Source organism: Erpetoichthys calabaricus, chromosome 9, assembly GCF_900747795.2.
Source record: "Erpetoichthys calabaricus chromosome 9, fErpCal1.3, whole genome shotgun sequence".
NCBI classification, from domain to species: Eukaryota; Metazoa; Chordata; class Cladistia; order Polypteriformes; family Polypteridae; genus Erpetoichthys; species Erpetoichthys calabaricus.
Window position 1 is genome coordinate 119,718,931 of NC_041402.2, and position 24,795 is coordinate 119,743,725.

Consider the following 24,795-nt stretch of genomic DNA (forward strand, 5'->3'; position numbering starts at 1 on the left):
GTAGCCAAGCTTGGGGCAACTGAAGAGCCAATTGAGGAGGTATCATCATTATTGAGTAGCCTATATCTTGATGATAGGGAAGAAGAAAATAATGAGGAATTCTTCATATTGAGCAGCCTGAGGAAATCAGGACATAGCACAGTTAATGGAAAACATACATAAACTTCCAGAGAGAATGGTGGATATAGAAAACCAAGTATGTACTGCAGCTGAAAGTTCAATCAACAGGGAGCAGTCTCTTAGAGGTGGTATAGAGTCAGCACTTGTTGGTCTGGAGGATAAAATGAAGGATTTGGTAAATGACTTAGAATTGAAAGTATACAACTGTTTCTTGCAAAGAGACGAAAAATAGGGAAAAGTTGAATAACCTTTCCTCCTCCTTAGCCTATTCCAAACCTCATGTTCAGAGTTCTCCTAACTGTAGGGATTTGTTTGGTTGTGGCAACTCCTTTGCTAACCCTCTACCTATACAAGTTGGATTTTCAAAGTCTGGCAACTCTAGAGAAAATGGGGATGTCCTTGCTTTTATTGACCAGTGTGAGACTTATGTCCATTAGATAACGGGTTGAAACAGATTTGATTGCAACTCTTTCTGCTGGGCTGTCAGGACCTGCACAGAGTAGGTGGAGTGCTGAACTTTAGAAGATTCGGACTTGGAGTGCATTTAAAGCGGTTTTCCTGTTGGCATTTCTTCCAACTGATTATGTTACAGAGATGGAAGAAAAAAATAAGAAATCCAGTACAAGCATCACACTAATGTATTTGAGATTTTGCTTTTGATTACAGAGCCCTACGTCTTTAATGGAAACCTTCTATGAAGGAAGTGAGTTGGTGCGTAGAATATTAAACAACAGTAATCCTGCTTTGGCCAGTTGCATAAAGGGCACATTACATACAGTAGATCAGCTGGTTAAAACAGGATCCATGATGGAATGGGATTTGTCAGCTAAAAAGGATTATTAGGCAAAAGCCAAACATCAAACAGCAGAAAAGAACAAATCAAAATGACCTAACAATGCCATAGCTTATGTTAATACAGTCCAACATAAAGACACTACCCACTATGTTTCCTCAGCTGCCATTAGTGCCGATAAAGATTGGAGGAATAGAAGTGAAGGCTATGGTGGATACAGGCAGTACTTTTATATGGAAGAAGATGGCATCTCCACAAGGTCAACTGTTATCAGTCGATTAGCATACCTTTATAATGGCTGCTGGTAAAAGTCACAGTGCTAAAGGTAAAACCAAAGTCTCCTTTGTATGACATGACACCTTTAACTTTGATGTATACGTCATGAAAGACCCAGATCTGTCATTTCTTCTTTGCTGGGGTTGGAACATCCTACATTTAACTTCTACTATTCTGCACCAGGGGAAATATTGAAAACAAAACAAATATATTGAATTTCACTCATTTCTAACCCACATGTCTTCTACAAATTAAGTAAGAGAAGATTTTCATGCTACACTTTATTGGGCTGTTCCTACTGAGCATTACCTCACATCTAAGCCACTATTACTGGACAAAGAAAAACAACTATGGGAAGATCACCCTAAGGAGATATACAGTATTTTCTCTATTTACACTTTGGTATGTTTGGGGTTAAGGGGCTGAACCAGAGTGACAACTCATGTCATAAGGACTCTGGATGTGGTTCCTGTCAAGTCTTGCACCTGTCGAGTTTCCCCTCTCAAAACAGAAATAAGGTAACAAATCCAGAAGACATTGGAAGAAGACATCATAGAGCCATCATCTTCTGCTTGGGCAGCACCTGCTGCTATTGTGAACAAATCGGACAGCACTTATTGTTTGTGTTGATTATAGAGGTTTAAATGGTAAAACTCTGCTTAATCCCTACCCCATTCAGCTAATTCATGAAATTTTGTAATCCATGCAAGGGGCAACATGCTTCCATACTTTTTTTTTTTATTCAGAATATTGGCAATGGATCCAGATAGTAAAGCCAAGACTGCAGCCACCACACCATTTGGTCTCTACCAATTTAAAGTACCCTAAGTTCTTGTCTATAAGCCGCGGCTTATCTAAGGAAAAAAGTTGTGAAAATGAAAAAATAGAATATCGGCTTATACATAAATCCGGCTTATACAGTAATCCCTCCTCCATCGCGGGGGTTGCGTTCCAGAGCCACCCGCGAAATAAGAAAATCCGCGAAGTAGAAACCATATGTTTATATGGTTATTTTTATATTGTCATGCTTGGGTCACAGATTTGCGCAGAAACACAGGAGGTTGTAGAGAGACAGGAACGTTATTCAAACACTGCAAACAAACATTTGTCTCTTTTTCAAAAGTTTAAACTGTGCTCCATGACAAGACAGAGATGACAGTTCTGTCTCACAATTAAAAGAATGCAAACATATCTTCCTCTTCAAAGGAGTGCGTGTCAGGAGCACAGAATGTCACATAGATAGAGAAAACAATCTCTAGCAAACAAATCAATAGGGCTGTTTGGCTTTTAAGTATGCGAAGCACCGCGGCACAAAGCTGTTGAAGGCAGCAGCTCACACCCCCTCCGTCAGGAGCAGGGAGAGAGAGAGAGAGAGAGTTTGTTTTTTAGTCAAAAATCAATACGTGCCCTTCGAGCTTTTAAGTATGCGAAGCACTGTGCAGCATGTCGTTTCAGGAAGCAGCTGCACAAAAGATAGCAACGTGATAGCATTTTTAGACGAGCGTCCGTATCGTCTAGGTGTGCGAACAGCCCCCCTGCTCAATCCCCATACGTCAGGATCACAGATAGTCAGCGCAAGAGAGAGAGAAAAGTAAGCAATCTAGCTTCTCAGCCATCTGCCAATAGCGTCCCTTGTATGAAATCAACTGGGCAAACCAACTGAGGAAGCATGTACCAGAAATTAAGACCCATTGTCCGCAGAAATCCGCGAACCAGCAAAAAATCCGCGATATATATTTAAATATGCTTACATATAAAATCCGCGATGGAGTGAAGCCGCGAAAGGCGAAGCGCGATATAGCAAAGGATCACTGTACACAAAATCAATTTATTAAAAAAAGTTATACATTTTTAAAAATTAATTTTTATTAATCAAAGCCATCAAATTCTTCATCAGATTCAGTATTAAAGAGATCAAACATCTCGTTAAAAGATTCTGGAATTTCAGATTCGATTTGATCTTCGGATTCTTCTTCACTATCAGTGGCACGAGATATCACAGTTGTTAGCACTTCGGTTGGATATTCGCAGATATTCGCGGCTTTAAATCTATTTTTAATGCAATCCGTGGTTACTTCACTCCAACATTCGTCGATCCATTGACATACTTCAGCATAAGAGGCCCTTTTGATTGATCCAGACTTAGTGAATGAATGGTAACCATTGACCATCCAGTCCTCCCATTTCTCACGCATTTTGATTTTAAAAGATTTATTAACACTTAGATCCAGTGGCTGTAATTTAGATGTCAGTCCTCCAGGAATAACAGCCAATTGTGAATACTTTTTCACCTTTTCCTTTCTGTGATGTGAGGTTGAGCTGAATCGTATATTAAAACTGATTTCTGGCAAAAAAATGAATTCTTGCGTTTACGCCAAATGTTTTCTAACCAATAGCTGACCATATCCGCATCAACCCATCCCTTTTCGTTTGCTGCGACAACAACTCCTTTAGGGAAGACATCTTTAGGAATAGTTTTTCGTTTGAAAATCACTAAAGGTTTGCATTTTCCACCATCGGCTGTAGCACACAAGACAACAGTAAAATTGCACTTTTCATTGCCAGTGGTAGTGATTCTGACATCAGTTGATCCCTTTGTCTCAACTGTGAAACCACTGGGCATATCGAAACTGATGGAGACCTCATCCATATTCCCGATGTGTTCGAAATTGACTCCATTGATCGCATTTTTGACAAAAAACCCAATGACAGCCATTTTCTCTTCCCAATCCTGTGGTAACTTCTGTCCAATAGATGTAATGGCTCTTACAGATAAGTTGTGTCTTTTCATGAACAGAAAACACCAACATTTGCTGCCTTTGAAGTCATTGATTTTTAAATGTTTTGCCAATTCTTTCGCTTTCAAACGAATTCCAGTGGTCGACACTCTTCTATTTTCATTGCGTCTGGAGATAATCCATGTCTTCAATTGTGACTCCAATTCTGGCCAAAACTCTTTTCGGGACCGACGGCAGCGCTTCTTCGGATGCATTTGATTTTATAACAGGCTTTTGTTTTTTCCATCGCCGGATGTTTGACTCGTCTGTTCCGAACTCTTTAGCCGCCGCCGCATTGCCATACTTTTCGGCATAGCTCACCGCTTCAAGTTTTCGATGATTGGGATAAGATTTTCGAGTCTTCTTTACATTATCCATTTTAACAAATTTCACAAAACAAAAATGTAACAAAATCACAATTTAAATGACCGCTGCGCGCGCGAGCGTGCGTGTGTGTGTTGACTCGGCGACGCCCAGAGCAGAAAGAACGCGCTCCGGCCGCGCCATGCGGGGAGTGAGAGAGACGCCAATATCTCACACTCTCTCCCCCCTTAAAGAAATTAAATGGGTGCGAGTGAGACCACTGACCTCCCTCCCTTCTATTAGTTATAGGTTATAGTACGTTCGGCTTATCCATGAGTCCGGCTTATCTACGATAAGATTTTATTTTAAAAATTCATATGATTTTTGGTCTCCGGCTTATACACGAGTCCGGCTTATAGACAAGAACTTAGGGTAATGCCATTTAGATTGAAGAATGCTGCGGCCTCATTTCAATGGCTTATGGAGAGAATTTTATGTAAAAATCCGTTATGTACAGTATATGTTCATGATATTACTGAATTGTACCCTTCTCTGGATTGTCATCTTCAAGACCTTGTGATGGTTGTTAAAAGACTTGAAGAAGCTAGGCTATTCCTGAACTTAAAAAAGTGTCTTTCTTAAAAAGCAACTTAGAGTTTTAGATTATGTAGTCTCTGAAGAAGGAACATCTGTGGATCCTGAAACACTTGAACTAGTTACCACTATTGTGTCCCTCAAAATCTTAAGTCACTACAACGATTCCTAGGTATTGAAGGATGGCATCACAAGTTTATATGCCACTTTTCAGATTTGGCTGCTCCATTAAATCACCTTAAAAAAACAAGAAAAAAAAGGGTTCAATGGAAATGGACTCCTGAGTGTGAGAACAGCTTTCTTAACACTAAGCCTACAAAAAAATTAATAATCCTTGGCCACCTTAAATTAATTTGCCCCTCTCCTCACCAGCGTCTTTTGTTTTGCAAATTTGTCGATCAGCACAAGAAGCCTGTTATCCCATTCCCCCACCCCAGAACCACCATGATGGAGCTGAAGTCAGTCACAAAATTCTCAGAGCTCAACTGTGTTTATCTGGGTGTGAGGTTCCTGGAGTTGTATAACGTAAATAATATATTGCTATGTGGAATATATACAGTTCATGTGTCTTCTGTGATCTGTGTAAATGTAGCAAATGCAAGGCAAGAAATGCTGAACACATACCTAAAACAAACTTTTCACAAGTTATAGTAATAATAATGAAGTGTATAATGTGTGAAGACTTTAGTCTAAATATCAAACAAACATGTGCGTTTTTATTCAAGAATATAACCAAAGAAAAAAAATCATTTAATTTACATGTTGCTGACAGGGAGTTAAAAACCCAAGCTCAAATGTCAATCAACAGAAAGCTGATATGTATTCTTGGATGGTGCAGACGTAAGAACTGCTGCCCTATAACCAAAAAGTTCCAGGTTCGAGTTCGGACGCTCTGTGTTTTTGAGTCATGAGCTGCTATTATTATTACCATAATAAAATAAAAACATACATTTTAATTTGAATCTGTAACACCCAGTGAAAATTTTGGCTACCTGTAAAAGTTAGCACTTTTTTTTTTTTATTATTTAGTTGAATTCTGTCAGTGACGTTCACGTGGTACAACAAACTTGCCACTCCCTCTCTGAGTTGATGGCATTTATCTCCAATCTTTTCACAAAAGCAGCGATGACCACCAGTTGGTGGCGTGATTGATGCCTGCTCAGAACTATTTGTTATATTGGCAATCAAAGATACGATGTCCTGTGACCACTATCAGACTATCATGCGGTATTTGCACTTTGACAACAAAGACACCCATGAAAGGGGCATTGAATGTTGTTACCTCTGATGCTCTACCATGTAGCCCTCCAGGTTCCTCATCTGTAGCATTTGTGACCTGAGCATCTCTCTGCTGCCCTGGATGAGATTAGGAGGGCTCGGGAAGATGATGAAATCCTTTTTCTCTTGTTTAAGACAGCTAATCACCCTGATCAGAGGAGTGACCATATCTCCTTCGTAGTAAATCAAGGTGTTTTATACAGAAAGCTTCCTTTGAGCAACCATGGGGCACAGTTCCAGGTAGTTGTGCCTTCCTCCGCGATTAATAATTTCCTACAGTATTTTCTTCATGGCCCAATGAGTGGACATCTAGGTAAGCTTAAAATTTTACTTAGGATGCTGGACGTGGGCTGGTGGCCAACAGTATAAAAAGATGTCTGGAATCATATCAAAACACAAGTCACCTGCCAAAAATATAAGCCAGACCCTTGGAAATCTTCAGGACTAATGCAGACAACTAAAGTGAAAACCGTCAAGAAAATATTAGGTCTTGATTTTAAGGCACCCTTCCCTAGGAGCAAAGATGGTACCACCTTTCTATTGGTTTTGATTGACTAGTACACAAGATGGGTAGAGACTTACCTTATGAGACATCACAAATTTCCATGTGTAAATACCGGGGCCAGGTGGCTTGATAATCCATGCTTGGACGTTCAAGCAGCACTAAGTTGTGAAAGGAAGAATTATACTGTGACCACTAAAAGAAAGAAAATCAACAGATTTCCAGCAAGAGGCTAATGTGGATTTTGCAATAATACTGCACAACAGTAGAGACCATTGCTGTAAATAGGTGAGGGAGTGAGGAAAAATCTAAAAGGAGGATCCTTTGAGCAAGAAGATATATAGTCATATGAAAAGGTTTGGGAACCACTTTTAATTCTTTGGATTTTTGTTTATCATTGGCTGAGCTTTCAAAGTATCAACTTCATTTTAATATATGACATGCCTTATGGAAACAGTAGCATTTCAGCAGTGACATTAAGTTTATTGGATTAACAGAAAATATGTAATTTGCATCATAACAAAATTAGACAGGTGCATAAATTAGGGCACCCCAACAGATATATTACATCAATACTTAGCTGAGCCTCCTTTTGGAAATATAATAGGCTCTAGATGCCTCCTATAGCCTTTGATGAGTGTCTGGATTCTGGATGGAGGTATTTTTGACCATTCTTCCATACAAAATCTCCCCAGTTCAGTTAAATTTGATGGCTGCCGAGCATGGACAGCCTGCTTCAAATCATCCCTTAGATATTCGGTGATATTCAAGTCAGGGGACTGTGACGGCCATTCCAGAACATTGTACTTCGCCTCTGCATGAATGCCTTTGTAGATTTCGAACTGTGTTTTGGGTCATTGTCTTGTTGGAATATCCAACCCCAGCGTAACTTCAACTTTGTGACCGATGCTTGAACATTATCCTGAAGAATTTGTTGATATTGGGTTGAATTCATCCGACCCTCAACTTTAACAACGGCCCCAGTCCCTGAACTAGCCACACAGCATGATGGAATCTCCACCAAATTTGACAGTAGGTAGCAGGTGTTTTTCTTGGAATGCGGTGTTCTTCTTCCGCCATGCAATGCGCTTTTGTTATGACCAAATAACTCAATTTTTGTCTCCTCAGTCCAAAGCACTTTGTTCCAAAATGAATCTGGCTTGTCTAAATGAGCATTTGCATATAACAAGTGACTCTGTATGTGGCGTGACTGCAGAAAGGGCTTCTTTCTCATCATCCTGCCATGCAGATGTTCTTTGTGCAAATTGCACTGAATTGTAGAATTGCACAACGATGTACAGATACACCATCTGCAGCAAGATGTTCTTGCAGGTCTTTGGAGGTGATCTGTGGGTTGTCCGTAACCATTCTCACAATCCTGCACATATGCCACTCCTGTATTTTTCTTGGCCTTCCAGATCTGGGTTTAACAGCAACTGTGCCTGTGGTCTTCCATTTCCTGATTACATTCCTTACTGTTTAAACCTCTGAGGTAGCTTTTTGTAGCCTTCCCCTAAACCATGATACTGAACAATCTTTGTTTTCAGATCTTTTGAGAGTTGATTTGAGGACCCCATGCTGTCACTCTTCAGAGGAGAGTCAAAGGGAAGCACAACTTGCAACTGAGCACCTTAAATACCTTTTCTCATGATTGGACACACCAGTCTATGAAGTTCAAGGCTTTACGAGCTAATCTAACAAATTTGGTGTTGCAAGTAATCAGTATTGAGCAGTTACATGCATTCAAAACAGCAAAATTACAAGGGGACCCAAATTTTTGCACAGACAGTTTTTCACATTTGATTTAATTTCATACAACTAAATACTGCTTCACTAAAAATCTTTGTTCGGAAAACACCCCAGTACTCAGATGTTCCTAGGAAATGAGACATACCATTGTTATCTTTTATGTTGAAAGTAAATTATGATGCAGGCTGAGAGGGGTTCCCAAACTTTTTCATATGACTGTATACTAGAAGAGAGAATGGAGGACAGAAAGCCAGCAGCAAGTCACCAGGAACTTTTACTGGTGGACAGTTGCAGAACATATGCAAACATGTGCCTGGTGCATTCAGAAGGGCACAAATGCCAATAAGGATCTGAAGCTAGACCCATAGCACAATGCTTTTGAGGAATTAGGTACAGTACTATATAACAATATATATTTGAATTGGATATGCTGATAGTTTGGATTCAAATATAGTGAGCTATATAATATCTTAAAAAGAGTAGTGGACAAGGTTTTCACTGGTTTCCTAGTAGGGGGCAGTAAATGAGAGAAGTTATAGAATGGAGCGTGGAAGTTAAATTAACTCCCTTGTCTTTAGTGCAGATCTAAATCTGTAGGCAGAAAAGCAAAAAAGAAAGGATGTGGGGAAAATTAAAAAAGTTTCTCAATGACTGGAAAGTTCAAAGCCCAGTGTTATCAGAGACATCCTGTTGGGTCTGAATACCTTGGCATGACCAAAGATGAAAAGAGATGGGATTACCACCTGTCATGCACGCACGCTTCGGAGACAGTCGACAAAACCCACGGTGAGTAGACGGTCGCGAGAGGAAGGGCTACAAAAGGATACTAACCTCTCTCTCTCTCTTCCTGCAGAAGCAAAGATGAAAAATAAACAGCTGTATCGCAGAGCCAAAATGGCCAACTTGTCCTTCCGTCCCTACTCAATGACATCACGAACATGTCAGAGCCAAGACGTTACTTCCCCCCATTAATTTCCTGTAGCCATTTTGAGTTTATGTATAAATACCCCCCTATTTTCAATGTTTGGTTGTCAAATGCTTGGTTGAACCCTTTATGTTTCACCGTCATTTTGACCTGTCCTCTGGACAATACACGGGGTGGCTCCCCAAAACTTTATTTGACTGGCTGTCGAATTTTCTTTCTATTACACACCAAATACACAGGGCCAACGTATCTGAATATGTATAATTTGTTACAAGATTACAGTTTACTTTTCATAACGCTAATTTTTCAAAAAACAAAATCATGTCTAGTTCTTTAGTGCTCACAGCAGTTTGTGAATATTGTAGTGGAAAGCTTTGTTTCTACATGCTCACATAAAGAAGCAAAGCTGTACGTTGCTGAAAATAAATATAAAGCTACTTTTTCATGTGTTTGCTCAAATTCTTTTCTAAAAAGGGTTGGATATAATCAATTATTTTGCTGATAATTTTCCAACATTTCCACATAGAATATTATTCCTGTAAAACCTGTACTACACTAATTAATCTAAACATTATATATATGTACATATACCTATTGTCCTAATATTTTTGTATATAGAGTTTAATTTGAAAATATAAATGTTAAAATTACTAATTTGTCATCAAAACAGAATTAAAATGAGTAGGAAAGCAAGCAGTACAGGGTTACAAACCCTAGAACACAAATCATGTTATGGTTTCACAGTTTAATGTCAATGTTTCTAACTTTTGCTGTCTTAAGTTGGCCCCGATAAGCTGTTCAGAAGAAGAAAAAAAGATAATTCAGAGGCAGAGACTATCATGTCAGCCAGGAGGCATGTTACTACCATTTTATGGATATGAGAATGGATAACTGTTGTACTTCCATAGACTCACGATGATGATGTATTAAGATTATCACACTGAATACAATTTTTTAAAAATTATACTCAAAAATTACCCCAAGGTTTATTTTTTCCAATTTTTTAAAAAATATAGCTACACTAAATTGATTTGACTCAAAATTATCATATAAGCTGATGTCACATTACATGAATTAAAGTTGTGGGGTATATATCAAATTTTTCAACCACAGTTGATGATCTCCTTCCCAGACCATGTCATTATAAGTGACTGAAAAATCACGCGTTATGCTACATTTACAGACTGAGTTCCAAACTTACAGCACAGTTGTGCTCGTTCTTTTCTTTGACAGTCAATAGCGTGCTGCTTGACAGAGCCTATGCTGTATGAAGGGTTAAGGGATATGGCGCATTTAGCTGCAGTCTCTGCCCTTTTTTGCCTTTTGCTTTAGTAAGGGAAACACATGCCAAGACAAGCCTGTTTTCAAGATTCAAAACATGCTTGTTCCTTATTCCTCAGCTGAGCATTCTTTGGCTACCAGCTCTCATGCACACAGAGTTTATTTTAATATAGCAAGTTGTAGGTTAGTTGGAGTGAGTTGGTTGGTATATCACATTAGGAGACCAGGTTCAAGGCAGCACACCACCGACTCCCTCAGACTCACTAAGATTACGCAAACGAAGGCTATGAATGAAAATTGCTTGAAAATTTGTATAATGTAACATGGACTTAACATATCCATTTCTATCTATCTATCTATCTCTCTCTATACATATATACACATGTAAATTTCCAGGATATTTGTTGCATTAACATATTTATACTAAAACAAAAGCAGCATATTTCATTCATTTAAGTAAAATAAGAGAAGTAAATCTCAAGTTGCATTCAGAAAACACACACAAACCGGATACTTTGACATGGAGTTAGTACTAGTTTACAGTTATATTTGCAGTGCACCAGAAAGACAATAAACACATAGGTATTGAAATGTAGAGAGTAAAAGAAAAATAAGATGTAAGATATGTCTATCCCCTGCCAACAATACATATGTGGGAAAGGGAACAGGGGTTGTTATTTTTGGAAGACCAGACGAGGATGTGATGTAGAACGACAAGTGACAAGGTATGTAAGAGATATAGTGGAGATATGATTCTATAAGGCAGGGGTCCCCAACCCCCGGTCCGCGGCCCACTACCGGGCCGCAGCCGTCTGACAACTGGGCCACGAGAGAACTGCCGGCAACGGAGACTCACTCAGACTTTTCAGAACGCTTGGCGGGTGGGGCTTTGCAGCGGTGCAGAGAGAGGAGAGAGACCAAGGTGAGAGAGTATTACAACAAAGTATTTTGATGGTCCCGACAGTTTCCTCATATGACACGAGTTTATAGAAATCTCGTTACTACGAAGTACATTCGGCAGATACTTTCATTACAACGAAGTGACTTTGAAATGCTTGAATGAATCATCCGCAGAGCAGTTAGATCTGTGGTCGCAGCTCAGATTTGCACATTTGCACAATGATCCCCAAACAGAAACATTGTAAAAAAAAAAAAAAAAAAAAAAAAAAAATTCTTTCTTCGAACTTTCTTCGTACTGTTTTTTTTTTTTTTGCTACTTTTGCTTTCTGTGGTTTTCAGTGATACCTTTTGCTTATTGCTTGTCAACATCTGAAAAACATCCATTGGAATTTAACTCATTGTCACCCTCCTATAGAAAAGGCAGACACGAAAAAAAACGATAACAGTGTTAATGTTTGTGATGTGCAATCTGTTGGAATGACAAATGCAATGCATATGTCTTTGTTATATGCAAAAAAAGAAGAAAAATCTCGGGTTGCAAATGTATGCAAACTGCTTAATAACTTAATAATAGAAATGTAATGTAAATTGTGTATAAAACTGCCCTATGAACCAGCCCTGAATCCTCAGAATCCCGCCCCCCAACACTACCCCCCCTTCCCCCACTGGTCCCTGGAAAAATTTGCTTCTAGTAAAGTGGTCCTTGCTGTCAAAAACGTTGGGGACCACTGCTATAAGGGATATGATCACATATTTAGAGACCACCTGAAACTCTTTGCCAATAATGCATAGCTGGTAAGGATACATTTGGAAGACAAGGAAGAATTAAAAAGGACAGAAGTTTATATGAACAGAAAAAAAACAAAAAAACACAAAAGACTTCTTGGATGAACATAATGAGGGCAAAGGAAGTGAAACAGAGAGAAAGAGAGAGAGAGAAAGAATGAACAAATGAACTGAAGGACAATTATCGAACCAGCCATATGTTTGAAATAGGGGCAACTGAATTTTGGTGATGAGTAATGAGGAGAAAAGCTGCAGAAGAAAAATTATTAGAAAGCACAGCTAGGGTGTGGAAAACTACGTTATTGAAAGAGTACAATGAAATCCCTGCACCACTCTTTATCCCCCAACTAAGAAGAAAAAAAAAGAGGGAAAAAAAATGTAAGAGGTGACCTGAAGTATAACCACACCTATAAGATAGTCACATAAGAGATCAAAGCATGCGAGTCCCACATTACCACAACCCGAAAAAAAACAAAGAAAACACCCAAAATAAGTAAGAGCAGAGTAAAGAATAAAATGTGGTATGAAATTAGAGATTATTGGCCTGAGAAACAATACAGAATTACAAGTCTAAAAAGAGTGGAAGAAAAGGGAAAAGTAAGCAGCACTTGATTGCTAAATAACATAATTGGAAGAAAGAATATGAGAATGGAAGGGAAAAAGTAAATACCCAGTCAGGGAAAAAAAAAAACAGACCAAGAGGCAAAAAAATTTGAAGAAAAAAAAATACATGAAATTGTAATCAACATTATGTATTCAGGGTATTAAAAGAAACTTAGGAAGTATATAAATAGAGTTGACCAAATGGAGTAAGGTGATCAAGAACAGAATATATTTTTATGAGAAATAATCTTCGATCCTAAAAGGGAGGCCAAATCAAACTAGTGTTATTTTTCCAGACCATTTAATGTTGAATGTAGAAGTAGAGGTGCTTGGTACAAAAAAAGCAATGTAATTTGTACTGGAAATTAAATGTAAACCTTCTACAAGACAATAAAATAGATGAAGTACACAAACAAGAACAGAAGTAGTGAATGACCTTAAAAGAAAGGGCGGGCTCTGGTTTAAAAAAATAAATAAATAAAAAGACAAGAATCATCTAAAAAGCAGGAAAGGTAAAAAAACAATAACAAATAAACCACAGGAAAATTTGGAACAATTATATCTTGTAGCACAACCACCTCACGTGTGAGGTGAAAATAAAAGAAAGTTAAAAGTCAATTTTTAAAAATAAATGGAGCAAATAATTTTTAAGAGTAAAGGAAATGAAAGAAGTGTTGATGTTTTTTTTTTCTTTAAAAAGAAAAAATAAAAGGAAACAAAGAGTGGAAATAACAAGAGAGGTATAGAAAACAAACTGGTAAGGGAAACCAAGGAAGAATTTTATACAGAATTGTATAAAAACAGTGAAGAGAGAATCCACTGAAAAAAATATAAAAGCATTGGAAAGTAACTTAGAGGATCAAGAAATTGCAGTCAAACGGCAATTAGACTTCTGAATTAGACACATCAGAATGTGGTGGGCTGCCAGGAGAATCCATATTACTAACCGAGAATGGTAAACCGGATGGACGCAGGGACATCCGGCCATGGGCCGTAGCCGCAAAAGACGTACTGCGCAAGCGCCCCCACAAAACCCCCCTTCCAAGCAACGGAAACCGGATGCAAAGCAACGTAAAATAAGAAATGAGGCGCCCATAGCACACAGAAAAAAGGAGTCAGACGCGAAACAGAACACACACAAAGAAGAGAATTGAGACCCACGACACACAAATGAGGCAACGCCCCCTAGCACAAAAAAAAAAAAGAAGTCAGACGCGAGTGCCACACAAACCCATTGGACACAAAACGGGACAGACTACGGACATAGCACACGAAACATACACAAAAAGCAGGATTCGGACCCATGACCACACTAACATAAATAAGAAATGAGACACAAAGCACCATTACTAAACGAACCGTCCGTATTAAATATACGTCATCTGAACACTTTCAAATTATGCAGCATAGGTCGATCTCATTACACTGATGCACTATTAACCGTTCAACCACAGAAAAGGCTCCATATTAACAGTGAGTGCGATCCTCCTTATTACTTATCCATATTTATAACGCTGAAGAACAAACAAGTCATGAATTCACGCTCACAGGTACAAAACGATACGGCTCGAGTGACGGGACCAAACACACGAACCCGCATGAAAAAAAACAATACATGTCGGTCGACTAACCGACATACAAAAACGGGCAAGGCTCAATACAAACAATGACCACCGTAAACTGCAACGGGCTTCTCACACAGCACAGGCAAATCGATTATGGCTCCAGAATAGCACGTCCCAATTCCTGCACATACAACGACGCGCCTCTCAAACGGCACAGACAAAACATTCACGTCAAGGACATCAACGACAGACACCTGCTAAACGATTGCGCCAGTTAGCTGACAACGCGTTCAATAATGAGTCCACTATTCATGAAAATTCATTGGGATTAATGAATGTCATTTGCAATCATTGTCATTCACTTAACTTCCCTGAAGAAACAACTGGCAATACAAGTAATGAATTTACACGTTATTGTCAAAAGGGTCAAATTTGACTGCCTCCTTTACATTCATATCCTGCATATCTACAGAAGCTTCTAACTGACGAAGTACCTGAAAGTAAAAACTTTATGAACTGCATTACATCCTACAATAGTTCATTTGCTTTTGCATCTAATGGCATCCACTCACTTACTCAACACCATTGATAAACTTCTACAAACGTTGATGATTAATAATATTCCCTTTGGAGGAAAGGTACTTTTATTAGGAGGAGATTTTACACAGTGCTTATCTATTGTTTCACATGTCATGCGCTCGGCTATTCTTCAGTCCACCTTAAAATACGCAGACAATTGGCATTGCTTTCAAAAGAGTTACGGAGATATTTGGAACAACAATCTCAATACACCAAAACAACGAACTATATTATGTCCAAAAAATATTAATGTTGATCACATTAATAATCAGGTCATTTCATTACTTCCTGGAGTGGCACAGCTCTTTCTAAGCTCTGACAAAGTTGACTCTGATGATGACAATGACCATCTTAATTTCCCCTTAGAATATTTGAACACTATTAACCCAGCCGGATTACCACAACACAATCTTAGCCTTAAAAATGGAACAATAATCATGCTACTAAGAAACCTTAACACTAAACAGGATTTATGCAATGGTACACGTTTAGTCGTCAAAACACCACGCCACACAATGTTATTAAAGCAAAACTTCTTACAGAATCACATGCTAACAATACTGTTCTAATTCCTACAATTACCTTACAACTTCTGACCTGGAATTACCTTTTACACTTAAACGGCGACAGTTCCCCATTAGACCTGCCTTGACCATGAGCCCGTTTTTGGACATGGACAACTTTATTTGCTTCCTATATGCGTCATCTACACCTTCACACTATGCTATATCTCATTCATACATCACGCTCTTTGTAAATTCACAACACCAGGGGTTGGCGAGCGAAGCGAGCAGGGGGCGGAGCCCCCTAATTTTATTTAAAAAAAAAAAAAAAATGCAAAAACTGGATATTTTGGAAGTTTTTAAAAGAATATTAAAGGAAATAAACTCTCCCAACAATGAGATTGGGCATTATAAATCTAATACTTAAAGCATGTATTAAAAAAATAAATTGAAGAACAGTGATATTATGATACCAGACAACAAAATATTAGAAATTATATGCAGACAGAATGTGTTATTTATAAAAAAAGAAGTTTTCTAACATGTGGTGTGTCTGATAGGAATGGAATAGATAATCTGATACTGGAATTCTAGTGAGATGCCATAAAGCTGGAAGAAGGGAAAGTCTTAGATAGAGCATCACATGAATATTTGTAGAATGTGCACTTAATGAAAATAAATTCCCAGATAAGATTATCATGCAACTAAAAACTATGTAATATGTGTTCATAACAACAATTAGAATCAATATAGCCTTAATGAAATAAATTTCAATATACAGGTTACAACGACGGGCCAGGGACCTAAAAAATATTTCATTCTAATGAAAATTTCGTAGTAATGAGATTCTATATTTGTCGCTATAGTGCTTTCTTTAACTTGCATCCAGGCGTTTGCAATCATTTCAATAGCTTCTTTCACATTAATTTTCATCTCCTCCTGTCTTGAAGTTATGCTAACGAGAATTTGTCTCAGCACTTCCTTGTGATAATACACTTTCAGGGTGCAAATGATGCCCAAATCCAATTGCTGAAGCACTGCCATGCAAATGGGCGGGAGGAACTCAACGCGAACATTATCGAAATGTGGAAGCACATTGTAGGTAGCACAGTTATCAATCAGAAGCCAATCAAAAAAAACATGAGTTTGAGGATAAAAAAAGTGAAGGCATTTTTTTAAACCTAAAAAAACAGGATTATCTTGCTATTCTGTTCATATATTCTATTTGTGAAATAGTCAGAAGAGAAGTTCTTATGAAAGAGAAAGGTAGAAAAAAATTTCCAAACTGTCCTAAACGGATAGTATTAAAATACAACTGTAATAGTGAATGCGTCAATAAACAGACAGGGTGAAATGACAGACATGGTGAGAGATCTGTTTGGTACAATGTTGAAAGCAGCTAAAATTACTTTATAAATCAGCATTAAATAAACAATTGCTTAAGAGTAACATTGATCAGAGAAATTCACCAATGCATTCCTTGCAGCAAATTTCCTTGGTTCACCGGCGATCCTGTTCGCCTAATTTTTACCTGAAAATTTGCTGAGCAGTTTGCTTAGGTGAACTTTTTATTGCCAGCATCCCATAATGCTTTGTGAAGCCAAAGTGAAATCACACAGCTGTAGTAGCCAATGTTGGATGGGACAGCTCTCCCCAAGTATACAATTTTAATCCCCTTGCATGACAGACTCAGAGTCTGCCAGTGGAATCCAGTCAGGAGCTGAAAAACAGAGGGTAGAGGCAAAGGCAGCCAATATGCAACTCTTAATCCTCTATGTCTTTTTCCTCAAAAATCACGCCTCATCTATGGTCAAGTGCCTTGTTGCATCTGTCCTTCCATTCCCACAAAGAAAGCAGAGCATTTATTCTCATACTTGAATTCATTGTTGGGTCAACAAAGTCTATGAAAATTTTGTGAGTGAGCCACTGTCCACTTCTGCACATTTCACTTATGGCTTAATTGCTCCTTCCACTATGTGTGTCTGAAATAACTAATGCTGCCAGTTTTCAGAGTAGTTTTTTCTACATCAAGTATAGTGAAACAATATGAGTGATTACAAGAGAGAGATTTTTTCATTGATTTTAAAGTTGTCTGCTAAAGATAGCAATGGGAAACAATGTTGTCTAATGTCTGTAAGAGAGGCAGATGACAATTTGTCAAGGACAAGTCAATTGTGAGCCAGAGAAGAGGGACAGAAATTTACGCTTTGGTACCAGTGTTCAATGGCATTACTTGTGGTGGTGAAATAGGGACTTTCAATTATAAAACAAAGAAGAATATCAATCACATTTTTTAATAGAATTTTAGGATTTCAACATCATGGGCATTTGAGGTGCATCAGTTTAAGAAAAGTTAAGGAAGGACAGGAACATGACATACACACTAATTTAAAGATAATAAAACAATAAAAAATTTGCATTGGCCGTGGTGCGTCGACTGTTAAATTATTTTCTCTATTACTTGTAGTTGATCCAGCATTTCTCTGACTTATGCCTGTATAAAAGCGATGGCTTAAGATACAGTGCCACACAGCTGCTTCATGGCTCAGGTCACATTTTTGGCCACAATAATTGATCCAGCATAGTTCACTGAAATTCCCAAATGTTTCTGCATTTTTCACAAAGCAGATTTAGCAGGGTTCACCCATCACTGCTCAAGAATGATAAAATTCTATGTGACTGGCAAAACCCAGGAATATGGAAAAGATGGAAGGAACTGGTTAACTTCATAGAGATTAATCTCAGCTATAAGAACAAAAGAACTGAAAAAGTGTTGAAGCAAGTAGCACAAAATAACAAATAATTGTAAAGGTGGGATTATGGACTACAATCAATATTGGAGATACTGCTATTTTCATTTGTTGCTGTAATAACCTTATTTGCCTTTTTCTAAGCATCTGTAGCTTGCCTAACTAAATTAACTGTAATTTTTGTTCACTGTATTCTTTCAACTTCAGCATTTGTAAAATGTTTGGCAGGTACAGGTGAACAAAAAAAATGATAATATCTGGCTATTACAAGGGGTAAAAATAAAAAAATAAATCAAAACCCCATGAAAACCCCCAAGCTCAGTGATCACAAATTAACGCTACCAAATGTTTGTCTACATTTACTATTTAGATGATTATAACAATTATCCACAACTTTAAAATCTAACTGCACTGGTCAAGAAATATTTTGTCATAGAACAATTTAAGGGTGGTTTTAAAAGTAACCATTAAAGCTGATTTCACCCATAGTTTTTGAGTTTTTTTTTCCATTTAAATTCATTGATTAAAATATTTTTATTGCTGTTTTTGAACATTTTATAACTTTCTAAAAGGGCAAAAAATAATAGTCATGTGGCAGAGTTTGCAGGCTGGAACACATTTGGACAAGTTGAGAAAGGAGCCTGTCTGTCTGAGCCATGGCTCCATTCCGGTTGGTGAGCAGATGTCAAAGGGGGGTTGGGATCCCCTCTAATCACATCACAAATTTCATATTTAAATACATTATTTTCATATATGTATGTACTGTATCTAAATATATAATACTATTGCTTTTAATTTATACTTAATTTGCTTTAAATATAGGATTATATATATTAATTATATATAAATATAAATTTAACATAATTCATATGCCATTGTCCTGCTTCAGCACATAAAGCATGGTATCATATTCAAGATGCCTAATTAAAATAATACCTGTCATGACAGAATCACAAGTGAATGAGAACTGTGCAACTTGCAATGATTTGTTTACAGATTCACGAGAATTGTTAGGCTGATTCTCAGTAATTCATTTGCAGATCAAATGAACAAGAATCATTGGACTGATTCTCGGGAAGTGACTCGATGAATGAAATGAACAACAGCAACTGCAGCGAAACAAAATATGACAACCTCATGTAAGATGCCTTAGCCCTCCTGTTGAGCTCCACTGAACTGATTTGTTTGTGCTCATGAATCAAGATTCATATGATTCACTGAAAAGAGTCTATCAAAAAGAAATAATTGTTTGGGGAAATCGGCCATTACTTGATAACTACTACACCAGAATACAGTCATAATTGCAAAATCTCCTTATCCATATTATTGATGCAACTTATCCCATCTATTGATGCTAAATGGTCATTTAATTCAGTTGTGGCAAGATTAATGCATGGTTGTGAAAAGAAATTCAATGTGCTCCAAGCACACATTGGATGAAATTTAATGAATTTGCTTTACTTTGAACTAAGGCACATTCAGTTTGTGACTGAATGGACATGAATTAAATATATGTTTTTGTATTGCATTTTAATTTGGCAATAATGTGTATTGTATATAAAGGCAATGAATAATTTTATTGATTTCTTCTGAATTCTGACAAGGAAAAATTGTGCTAAAATTAAGGATATGGACTGCATTTAATTCTGACACAGACAGTCTTTCATGGTTTACAGTTTAGAAATTGTAACTAATGAAAAGTAAACCCTTAATTTTAAGGGTTATTTTAAGTGTTAGCTGTAAAGTTAAATTCACCCTAAATTAATATTCTAATTGGTTAAATTTCTGATATTAAAATAGAAGTTTAAAAATTGAACTTTGCACAGAAATTTGAGCGTTCCCTTTCTAAAATAATTGTAAAATGCATCTTACTTACAAAGTGAAGCAGTTCAAGCTAGTGTTAATGGTAGAGTGTTAGTTGTTCACTATATTCATTTTATTGATACAAACTGTAACGTATTCTGGGGCTAATGACATTTTTTTTTTATTTAAATCAACAAGCGAGTCTCACAAAGCATGATGTCGAAGGTGGTTGTTTTGCTTAACATTCAAATCCATAATTTCATGAAGGTGCAAGTTCTACCAATGAGATTAAATAAATTGTACTTATATTAAAAGTTGATGAATGCAAGGATAAAGAATAATTTACAATGTTTTCCTTGAGTTTTCTGTGGGTGTGGTCTTTGAAGTATTAGGCTGTCAATGACTGATCTCTGCCTTTTGCCTGATTTGGCCAAGATAGGCTTGACTCCCCTTGAGTTTGAACTAGATTAAGTGGGTTTCATTTTGGATGGATTGACAAACCTGCCACTTTAATTCAAATAAAAATGAAACTTTGACCATACTTTAGCTGAACTTTGTACTGATCGAAATGATTTACCGATGGTGATTAATTCAATTAAAGATATTTTCAGAAGTTTCAAAGGACATGGTGCTCTTTGCTTTCATCGGCCCTCTCACTTTCATCTTGTCAGATTGCTCAAAGAAGGTTGAAGGCTTGCCTAAATGCTGAATGTCTGAATACCTCATGACCTCAGTGATTTTACTATAATTTAAGAGGTGCATCAGAGTGAGACCATGGATTGACGTGGATTTTATTAGGACAGATTATGCAGAAAGGGAAGGGAATCTTAAAGTACATTATGTGAAATTCATTTAAATAAAGAATTTTAAGTTTTAAAAATAAAATGAAAAACTGATTATGTTTTGGGTGTAGGCTGCAATTTCATTTTAGTTACGCTGTTCAAGGACAGAAACACAATCTAGCTTGCATTGAAATAAAGTTTCAGATGATATAAATCTTGTTAGTAGACTGAAAGGTAAAAGGTTAATCACACCCAGAATAATAAAAGGTAAGAGAAAATGTTGCTTGCTTTCTGGCCTTCATCAGGCATGCTGTTCTTTATGGGTGTGTGTTCGAGTCTCGCCACTGTGTCCAGATATTGGCTCAGAATTGGATTAAGTGGAAAATAGAGAGACAGATATAACCCATTTTCTTTTAAATTAAAAATGTTATTTTAATCAACCCTGTGCAATACAGAATACTTATTTTGATTTCTCCTGTGCACTTCCCAAAATGACAACTTATGTTTTAGATGAGTTCATGTTTTTTGTATTCCCAGATGCCATCCAGTTGTGAAAGAGATTGAAGTATATTGCAATTACAGGAATACCATTGTGTCCTTCAAATCCTGTCCGCTTGTTTTCTCATAGAAATGTTTGCAAGTTAATTTCTCCAGCACTGTAGCTTTAAGAGTGGATCATTACAGAAAGTGTAAGTTTTAATTTTGTTTTCAGTAACAGCAGAAATGGATGCAGTTTATTACACTGAATTCTTTCAATATCATTTCAACAATTTATTAGCTTCATTTGTGTTCCCATCTTATCAAGTGCAAACATCTCTTAATATTAGAGGAGAATATATAAAGTGATTGATCACAGGCATTGCTGCACAATTGCTCAGGCAAAAGGCAAAGTGAAGATAACTTTGTGAACTATGAAAGCACTGCAGGTGTATAAATCCAAAATGAGACTCCTTTGAAGAAAGATGCTGTACAACACTGAACCTTTTACTAGGTACAGCATGGCTTAACATTTTTGAAAGCACCACAAAAAGGCACAAGAGTCAGTGAATAATGAAGCAGTAGGAGATGTACATGGCACGAATGAATATGGGATACTGTTACATTCAGAAGGTCAGTTCATTCACACCACATGACATGGATTAAAGATCATATTTATTAATTGTTTTACTCTGTGTTATAGGAGCACAAATTTACCGATCAGATCACACTCTAAAACAAAAGAGGTACATTTGCAGGAGATGTAATGTTTTGCATAATACACATTTATTTATAATTAATGTTCATCTTTCCCGCACACAGCTCCAATCTGATAATGTTTTTGAAAAGGTTTCTTTCTTGGATACTGTACTGTTGGGATAGTTTGAAGCAACTGGTTTACGCAGGGAAGAAAGAGGTTGGATTAAAAAACTGTAATCTGCAATTTGGACTTCAAAGAATGAAGAAGTCTAAAAATATTTTAAATACTGATGGAAAAAATATAACAATAGAAAAATTACAGATTGATAATGTTTTAATTGCATATATGGATATCCCATTTGACTGTAAAATTCCAATGATGTAGACATAAGATCAAAAGTATATATCACTTGAAAATCTAAACTGAAAAAAACCAGCAGAACACTGTGTCCTTTCAAGAATATTGCCTTATGTTCACTGTAAATTTTATGAAAAGTTATGAGGCTTAACACCATTAGAATGCAGCCTCAGATTATCAAAAAATATCATTTAAAACACTGCTACTACAGAAAGACCATTTTGAAAACAAGTAATGGCAATAAACAGTCAGAGTTGTCTGTTAAAGGTGAGAAGACTGAGTCCCTTGGGATTAATAAAGTATCTATCTATCTATCAATCATTGAAGTGGGTCTAAAGCAGCCAATAAAATCGAAGATCAGCAATTACAGAGTAAAGCCTGTTAATACATATCTTGAAAACAGCATGGTTCACTCAGGCTACTACAAGACATTTTACTTAAAGACTAAAACATGCTGTTTTTTCCTGAATTAGTCTATGATATGCAGCCTGTATCCTCAATCTTGCCGAATATAACTAAGATTAGTTCAAACCACACTACTCACTTTTGAAGTTCGAGTTGAGTTTTCAGTTTTTTCTTTGCTCCTTGGGTGAGATCATATTTATTTAGATCCTCTTCCGTAAGGGCTAAAAACTGCACAAAAGTGACAGGTTAGTTAAAATCACACTGGCTATTACTTTGAGTCCTTGCTTACTATGGTATATCACCTTTCTTTCCTCCTTTATGCAGGTACATGATAAAATGTTGCAAAGATGTGTGTTATGGTGGTATCAATTCAAACACAGTAATCACTTTGTAAACAGCTTTATAATATTAACAGCTTCCAATTTCTAAAAAAATATGTAAAGAAATAAATAGAACATATTAACATGCCACTGCTGGACTCGCCAGAAGGATCTGTATCTAACTAGTCATTTTTTATGAGATTGTTCAACAGAAAGACAATTAAAAAAAAAGTATAAAGAACAGAATATCATTATAAAGGCAGTTTTCAGTCAGTAAAAAAATAAATAATTTTGAAGATCCACTGATGCCAAAACAAACACCATGAGACTCTACACCTTTGACACTGCTGTATTAACAAAACAGTGCCCTGGTTATCACTGCCAAAATACTGTGAGCTGTCACCGAGGATCAGATTTAAACACAATAACACATTGTAAAAGATACACAATTGTCAGGGGGTGTACTGACTTTTAAGCACTATAACCACCACTGAATGTTGTCTCTGGAGTCCTCAATGCAGATGGCATTTTCTTCTGAGCTTAGCATATGTGTAAAAATCAAGCAAGTTTAATCAAATATTTTTTGCGGGAAGCAAATAGGAGTGATGAAAACAAACAAATGCTGCAAGGTCTGGGCAGGCACACTTGCTAAATGGACTCAAACTACAGGCTCTACAGGTAACTTGACCTTTGTCTCCACTGTTTTACATACTAATTTTACAGAATATTTGTTTCTGATACTCTGGTGAACTTTTACAGCGTTATCTTTCAACTAGTAATATAAATCTTTATATTAAAATAAGTATCTATTCTATTTTCAGCATGTTTATATAGCACCTCATACTAAATTGAAAAAAAAAGAAAAAGCAATACTAAGACTATATGTTCTACAAATACAATGCCCTATCAGCTGTTATCAAAGTCATATAACCAGTGTTGAGTTATCATTTAAAAGACAAGAAAGCATTTACCAAAGTAAAAGCAAACTGCAGATATCTAACCGATCTGCTATAGATTGCTCCAAGTATTAAAAAAAAAAAAGGCTGATTTAAAAGATTAATTAAACTGGTCCATCTACCTTTTCCATGGTTAGTTGCTTAAAAACAGGGTAGTATTTATGCAAGCGTAATTTGCGAAGCCAGTCAAGGATTCCATTCTGTTCAGGATTTGGTGGAGTCTGTAAGGAATTGGATAATTGACTCCCTGTTGATGATAAGCCAGAGGTATTTGTCAAATTATCTGTCTGCGGCCCAGTAGCTGACAAAATGCTCATAGTTTGGGAAGCAGAAAAGGAAGGGCTAAAAAGAGAAGGCTGTAGTATTGTGGTGCTGCAGCTATTAGAGGACTGTATGCTGGCAACACCGCATATTGGCCTGTAAAGAAAGAAAAAAAAAAAAAAACCTTAAACCATCAAAAATGATAAAAGGACTTTTGCATTTAAGTAAAAAGAAAGTTAAGCATTTAGATTCTTTCAGAAATATATCTTAAAACAATGTTTTCCATTCTACTAATACTTACGCATTCAGACCAGTATCAAAAACAATGAATGCAGAAAGTTAATTCCAAGAAGTTCTCACATATCAACTTGTAAAGTTCCTGTATGAACATACAACTCTACAACTGAAATACACCATTTCAGTGAAAATGGCACGTCTTCTCTCTAGCAA

The 24,795-nt window shown here is 36.9% G+C and overlaps 1 protein-coding gene across 1 annotated transcript in view; it reads right to left on the bottom strand.

Moving 5' to 3' along the window:
• zcchc14 (zinc finger, CCHC domain containing 14) overlaps window positions 1-24,795 on the bottom strand; it is a 335,331-nt gene that overhangs the window by 21,637 nt on the left and 288,899 nt on the right. The window contains exons 8-9 of the mRNA XM_051931455.1: window positions 24,207-24,501; window positions 22,948-23,036 (exon numbers count right to left, since the gene is read on the bottom strand). Of these exons, the coding sequence (XP_051787415.1) occupies window positions 22,948-23,036; window positions 24,207-24,501 (384 nt within the window). The remainder of the gene's footprint in view (window positions 1-22,947; window positions 23,037-24,206; window positions 24,502-24,795) is intronic.